At 38.8% G+C, this 7198-nt stretch overlaps 1 protein-coding gene across 1 annotated transcript in view; it reads right to left on the bottom strand.

Annotated features, from left to right (window-relative positions):
• Positions 1–3980: 3980 nt before the first annotated feature.
• Positions 3981–7198, bottom strand: part of LOC107288931 (integrin beta-5) — a 6840-nt gene continuing 3622 nt past the window's right edge. Inside the window, exons 2-3 of the mRNA XM_015817602.2 lie at positions 5895–6061; positions 3981–4537 (exon numbers count right to left, since the gene is read on the bottom strand). Of these exons, the coding sequence (XP_015673088.2) occupies positions 4442–4537; positions 5895–6061 (263 nt within the window). The 3' untranslated portion in view covers positions 3981–4441. The remainder of the gene's footprint in view (positions 4538–5894; positions 6062–7198) is intronic.

Genomic DNA, 7198 nt, shown 5'->3' with positions numbered 1-7198 from the left:
TTAATAACTTGGTTAAGTGAATTTTGTTACATTTTGCTTGTCAGAAGATCACAGAAGAGGATCATATGATCCCAGGATATGGCAACCATCATAAATATGAGTCAGTTGCCTAGCGTCTGAATTTTGATCACATTGCCATGGGGATGCTGCAACAGTTGTGTGAAAACTGGTCCTGGGTCTCTTTTCAGTGCCATAATTTCAAATGGTCACTCAACGAATGGTTGTAAGCTGAGAACTTTATGTATTTAAAGTAAGAGACTTGTATTCTATTTCCATCCACAATCCTGTTGAGCTGGTCTGACTTCTGGGAAAATGCTGTTCTCTTGCATTTCTTGCATAGTTTATAATCAATGTATGTTGCTCGCAGAAGTGCTTTCAGCACTCTTCTGAGTCAAAAGAATAAAGCAAAGTCACTACTTCATCTTAAAATGTTTCAATGGGACATGATTTATTGAGATTTTGGGATGCCACCACTTACCTACATCCCACCAAATTCTGCTTCAGACCTCGTTAAAAAAAAAAAGATGTTCCTATGGTCATCTTAATGGAGGATCTGTTTGGGTAGAAATGTGAATGTTCTCCCATTCTGTTCTCCAGCATGATAGATGGAGAATCCACGAATGGGTTAACTCTGTCTTCCTGTCCATTTAGACTAAGTCTGTCAAACTTGCCACGCCTCTCCTGGGCCAGGAGACCTCCCAGTCATGACTTAGTCTGTGCCCAGAAAAGACATGTCAGTTTGGCTCCGTTTTCAGACTAAACTACAGAGCAGGTTGTATTGTTCTTTCCCTTATTTTTCCCCGTTCGTGAATTCTCCATTTCCCCTTGCAGCACTGGGATCAGTGCAGCGCCTAACCGCTTGGCGTTTTTTCTTTCGCTAAGCTGCAGCCTTGAGGAAGCCTCAAACCGCTTGGCGTTTCTTCTTTCGGTGCGCTCGTTGTGGGTGCCATTTTGGAAGCTGCTTGAGGAGCTTTTTCGTCAAAAACTTTTGCTGCTTTTTAAGTGTTGTTGGCCCTTGCTGGATTCAGCATGCCTGTAACACTCACATTAGTCAGAAGCCGCTCAAATGGTTGATTCCTTTCCCGTTCTCTTTTGCTCACTCTAATCGCAGCCTTAACTCCCCTGAGGTGCCTTTCACAGTAGCGTCTGCCATTTTAGGCGCCGCTATCGTTCCCTTCCAGCAACTTTCAGAACCATCAACAGTGGTAGCCTTTGAAACTGCTTCCTGACATTTGGACTAAAAGAAACAGTACTGGGTAGCTTCTTTTTTAGAATACAGAATAACAGAACTTGAAAGGGAACTTGGAGGTCTTCCAGTCCAACCTCCCTGCTCAAGCCGTAGGTCCTATTTTTTTTTTCTTGTAGGAATTAATTCAAAGGCTTGTGCCAGATTGGCCTTGAAGCCTTTGTTTTATAGTGTTCCTAATGGTTCCATCTAGTCTCTGGTGCTATTTAATGCAAGAGTTCTAGAGTTTCAGTGCCTTCAGAATGCTAGTGTCCTTCTATTTCTCTTTTCCTTCAAAATCAAAAGTTCTTCCGCTTCTCAATGTGTATCTGACGTTTGTAATGGATTGGATGGGAGCGATCTAAATCCAGACAAACTGCTGGGCAGATGATAGAAAGATTAATGAATAAGGATTAAGAGTTAATGTACACAGAAATGTCTTTATATACTTGACTTAATGGCTCAAATTTGCAAGCTGGCTTTTGTTCAGGACCTAATGCAAAAATCGGGCAACTAATCATCAAGCATGTGTTTGCAGAGTTAAGCTTTGTCAGCATACTATGTCTGTTTCCAGAATTATCCGAATAGATTATTGTGATATCTCATCTGGGCTGTGATAGCTGATGCTGCCTTTGTAAATGTTTGGACATCTCTTTTGGTTTAGATCACTGCTGTCAGTTTATTGACTGGAATCTTAGCGTATGCTAGTTTGCTCTATGGATATTGCAAGATCTGCAATTAATGGATGATACACAATAATGCGCATGAAATCAAAAATAAACTGGTGAAAATGTTGATTATAGTTAATGCACTGATTTTTCTGCATATAAGTATTTTTTCTGTCATAAGAATGATTACAACTTAATAGCAACATTTGGAGAGAGCTGGAAAGCCGCACCGAAAGCACTGAAGGCCACAACCAGACATGGCATCACATGGCTGTGTCCTCTTAAGCTACAGTGTATTAAACATGCTACTTATGATCTTTGAAGTAGGTTATACATAGATAGATCTGTTTACTCCGTTTTTTGTCTGGCTTTCAGATCTACTGAAAAGTCCTTTCTTAGTTCAGCTAAGCTACTTTTTGAATTTGCGAAAATTGGACTAGCTCCTTCCTCTACATCAATCTGCAAGCAGGAAAAAATCTGCAAATCTCCAGCAAGTTAAACTAGCTTGACTGCTGGTTTAGGGAGGCAAATTTTCAACACTGAAACAGGTTCCCTTAAGTTTTTATCAGTCTGTAAAAATGGCTGGCAACAGCGTTTCGTAAGATAAGAAAAACATTACAGTACACATTACTGTTCATATCCTCTTGGGTTTGAAAAAAATGTCTTGCAACTATGAAAACTTACATCAAATTAGTGCAAGCTGAATAAAACTGCCCTCCTCTATGAACTTTGTTTTTCAAAAATACAACTTCACAAAATTATTACTTTATCCTCAGCCCTACTGAAGGCAAACAATTAATTCAAGATTTAGAAGTTAAGAAGAATTTTGCTTGAATCTAAATGGGAAAAGCCAGGTCTGGTTACTTTCTAAAAATACTGATAGGCAGGACTACTGAATATAGGCTGCAAGGATCTGGATAATGACTAAGTGCCAACAGAGAAAAATAGGACTCTTCGTTCTTAGCTACCCTGTAAGGGTTATTCAGATTTTGCAGCCTGGATCCTAATGAGGACTGGCTACATCACTGGCTACATCACTCTATTTTTTATTGCCGATTCCCATATTTATTTGTTAAATTTCCTTCAGAGGCTCAAAATGGCGTTCATACCGCTTGAAATGGATTTAGGATTGCAGTGAAAGGATTTCATTATACCTCAATAAATTCCAGTACAGATTCAGATTTGTCTTACCAAGTTGGGAAGAAAAATAGAGGACCAAAAACAATAAAATCAGAGGCAGTCTTCTCTATAATGCTATTTCATTTCAAAGTAAAACAGAACCTGGAAATTGCCATTATGATACTTCTGGATCATGCTAATTCATAACTTCGAGCCATTTGTATTATTTGCTGCTGGTTCTGAACTGACCCTAATATGCAACAATAGTTTTAAGAAAGCCCAGCTGGGAAACTGCAAGAAATTCATTACGGCTAATTATAGTAACAAATTGCCATTTCTATTAATTGCAACTAAGCTTTAAAGATCACACTAAATCTATGCATGTTTATTTGGAAGTGCACTAACCATATCAAAGGCTACTTTCAAGTGAGCACTTTTTTAATGACAGTTTTAAATTTTTACTTTATTTTCAAGTCTGGGGCAACTACATTATTGTGTTCTGGCTCAAGGTAGTACTCTAGGCCAGCGTCCCCTAACCTTTTGGGCACCAGGGACCGGAGAAAGGTTTTTCTGCGGATTGGAGGGGGCGTGTTTTTGTGTGCTGCCTGCATCCCATAGATGGGGCTTCGATTCTTTGCGCAGCCCAGTTTCTGGCATGCTGCAACCTGGTGGCAGTCCTTGGCCCGGGGGCTGGGGACCTCTGCTCTAGGCAGATGAGCAGCTTATTTTTGCGCGCATCTATTATTTGATGGGGAGGGGAGCTGCTTTTTTGCCCTTCTGGCTGGTTAAGAGTTATTTCATAGTAATAATTTAAATTCAGATGTTTGTTACAATCATTTAAATAATTGTCCGTGGAATTTGCAGATAGCATATCTGACATTCCATAGTACAAGTGCTCAGGGGGAAATAAACATCTAAATGATATCACATATTTGTATATGCAATTGTTTTATTTATTTTTTATAAAAATTACTCTAAAGACTGCATTACATAGGGATCTTTTTAACAGTTTTTACCATCAAGCTCTCCATTGCTAGATTTTTTTTCCCCCTAGAAATTGTCAGCAACAAAACATCCCTCTGACCTGGGGACTGCACATCTTTGCCCACTGAATATGGATGAAACTGTTAAATGGTATATTGTTCAGTCTGTAGGCGCTTCCAAAGAGTCCACATCAGAAGAGTCTCAAATCAGCAAGGCCTGGTTCCAAGTACATCAGAATGGCTTTGAGTTACAAATCTGAAGAGTACGTTGGCTGCTGGCCATTTGTCCTTAGCATGCAACTAGAAGCTGTCTCTGGCTATTTGTGGCATTATTCAAGGTTTGTGCAGCTGCCAAGGGCTCCCTCTTCCCTTTGGCAAGTACTGAAGAAGGAAGCCAAGCAGTTATCAAACATTCCATTTTTTTCTTCCAGACCTGAGTAATCCCATCAGTCAATGGTACCATTATAGGTCCTGTTGAGCTTGTTGAATGTGAAGTCTAAACTATGTGAGGAGATGGGCTTGCGGTAAAGAGGATTTGTAGCCTTAAAAGGAAAGGAAAAGAAACGTATGAAACTGAATGCTTTCTTGATAAAATTAAATTATACACTCACACCAGTAAACATGATTTTTCATCTTTTTATGACCCTTTACTCGGGGTGGAGTCAGGGCGACTGAATGGAGCTGAGCATTTACTGGCTGGATGCCCTTCTTGACGCCTATGTGGAGTTCATAGCAGATATTTTCTCTTTGCACCCTCATAAACATCTGCCACTGCCTAGGATTGAACTCTCAACCTTCCAAGTGCATATTTACCTCTAGGCTACCGCACCACTCACACTAATAAACATGATTAATAAACAAGATAGGTTATTCTGTTAGTGTTTCACACTGGTCTCCTGTAATGTTTAAGAGCCTTGCTTTATTGATCCATGGCTTAATGATTCTTAAAAATCCTATCCTTTAATGCCATTAAATTTGCATAAAGTAGCCAGACTACAAAATGGTTCATGTACAGCCTCTCACTATCCTATTTGACTTTGCACTGGAAGAAATTTCTAATTTTATTGCTACATAAGGGGTTAATTGAAGAACTGCAATATTTGAGAGATTATGGAAGGATCTTGCTTTCTGTCTTATATGGACACATATAAACAACCTCATCAATCAGTGAAAGAGCATTGTGAATGTACAATGAAATACATTATGGTTAAATATCCAGTAAGAAAGAAATTGAGTTTTCTTTATAATGTTCAACTTAGTTCCACATAAAAACAAGTTATGAAAAAAATGGAATAATATAGTTTCCCATTCAAAGTAGGGAATGAAAATATGTTATCTATTTAGGTCAAGCAATGCACTTTCAGAGATGCTTCATTTTAGTAACAATTCTGGTGGAAATGTCATATAGGTGCACTCATCTGCCCAGTTCATATGGGGTGAACTTTGAAGATATGAGAGAATGTAATCCCTTAAAATTTTGAGCAAAAGATTTTTGTTTGGCTTCACTTGCTTTGCCAAATACCTCTTTAAATAATCCACATGACCCTAATTTCTACCATCTTTATTCACTCTGTCTTGAATTCATTTATATCTAGGTAAAAAGATCTTGACAACAGACTGATATACACTGCTATAATCCAAGATAGGAATTGCTATATATTTCAAGAGGGCAACGTAAAATACAATTCTCAAGAAGGGCCCTAATAATAAAATCTAACATATTTTCTAAATACATTCTTCCCCTTTCAATAAGTAGACTTCTTGATTTGACGTCATTCCTGAACAGCAAAACTTACCTTCTCAGTCTCCATGGTCTCAGCATCCTTTTGTATTTTTTTCACATTTCTGAACCACTTAGCATTTTCTATCTCTTCTTTAGTTTCCTAATTTAATACTCACCATTTCGTATCTTGCCCGGGAACGCTCACTCTGGAATTTGGCAAATTCCCGTCTGTCGTGAATAGTAACCAACAGCTTCCAGATTGCCAAAAGGACAATGCCCAGAAGCACAATACTGCCAACTACAGCAAGTAAGATCGTCATGACATCAGGGGCGGTACTACACTCTAAAAAGAAGAAGGAGAACATGATTAACTATTGTTGACAAGGGCAGTATCTTCAAAATAGGCCTCATCAGATGATGGGATAAGAGTAGAATAAATCGCTCCTGAACTACGCATGAATCTAAGTAATTGGAAAATATCTCAATGTAGCTGATTTCAAATGTTATTATCTAGTTTTTAGCATTAAAAGTAGGCCTGAGAGTTAAGCAATAAGTCTATTGCTAACACCTGATTCATTTGTATAATTCATTATCAAGGATGATGTTGATGCAAGTTGAATTCATATGATTGAGTCTAATGCCAAGGGCTGGCTGTGCATATGCCATTAAGCAGATGGGAAACTGTTTTTATCAGCAGCCCAAGAATGATCCCAAATCAGAGCAACACATGTAACTTAAAAAATAAAATATGCTGAGAGGTTTATGGGCACCCAATACATGACTGATGGACATAGGCCACACTCTTTTGTGTCAGATATATCTCCTTGCAGGGAAGTTTATATGCATAAGATAAATTTCTGGAAATTATCAGCTAGATTTAAATATACACACTTTTCTTTAGAGAGCCACCTATCATTGGATTAAGTATAAGTGTTATTTATCTACAGCAGAGGTCCCCAACCTTTTGGGCACCAGGGACCGGTTCTGTGGAGAGAGGTTTTTCCACAGACCGTAGGGTGCATGGTTTTGTGTGCTGCCTGCATCTCACACATGGGGCTTTGCTTGTTTGTGCAGACCGGTTGCTGGCATGCCGCGGCCCGGTACTGGTCCACGGATCAGGGGTTGGGGTCCCCTGATCTACAGGATTGCTCTATATAACCAAATTGAATTCTGCAGAAAGTTCTATGCAAAAGGAACTCCTTTGACTGGTATTAAAAGAAAAGTGCTAGGAATCTTGTGTGCCAGGTGCACTGTTTATATATTATTTATTTAGCTGTTTATTAATAACATTTACATTAAATATTACATATATTTCTCAAGCTATACTTTTTCTTTTTGCTAAGCATTTGTGAGATAATTTTTCACAGCAGATGGCGGCATTTAGCCAACTTTCATCTTGAAAAAGCCAAGCAGGATCAGATCGGGTTAATTCTCCGATGGGAACCACCAGAAACACCGACCACTGTAGACTAAATGTGAA

The sequence above is a fragment of the Protobothrops mucrosquamatus genome, unplaced genomic scaffold (genome assembly GCF_001527695.2).
Source record: "Protobothrops mucrosquamatus isolate PMUCROS unplaced genomic scaffold, P.Mucros_1.0 scaffold606, whole genome shotgun sequence".
In the NCBI taxonomy this organism is placed as follows: Eukaryota; Metazoa; Chordata; class Lepidosauria; order Squamata; family Viperidae; genus Protobothrops; species Protobothrops mucrosquamatus.
Note: the sequence above shows the minus strand (reverse complement) of the source record. Positions and strands in the feature narration are given on the sequence as shown.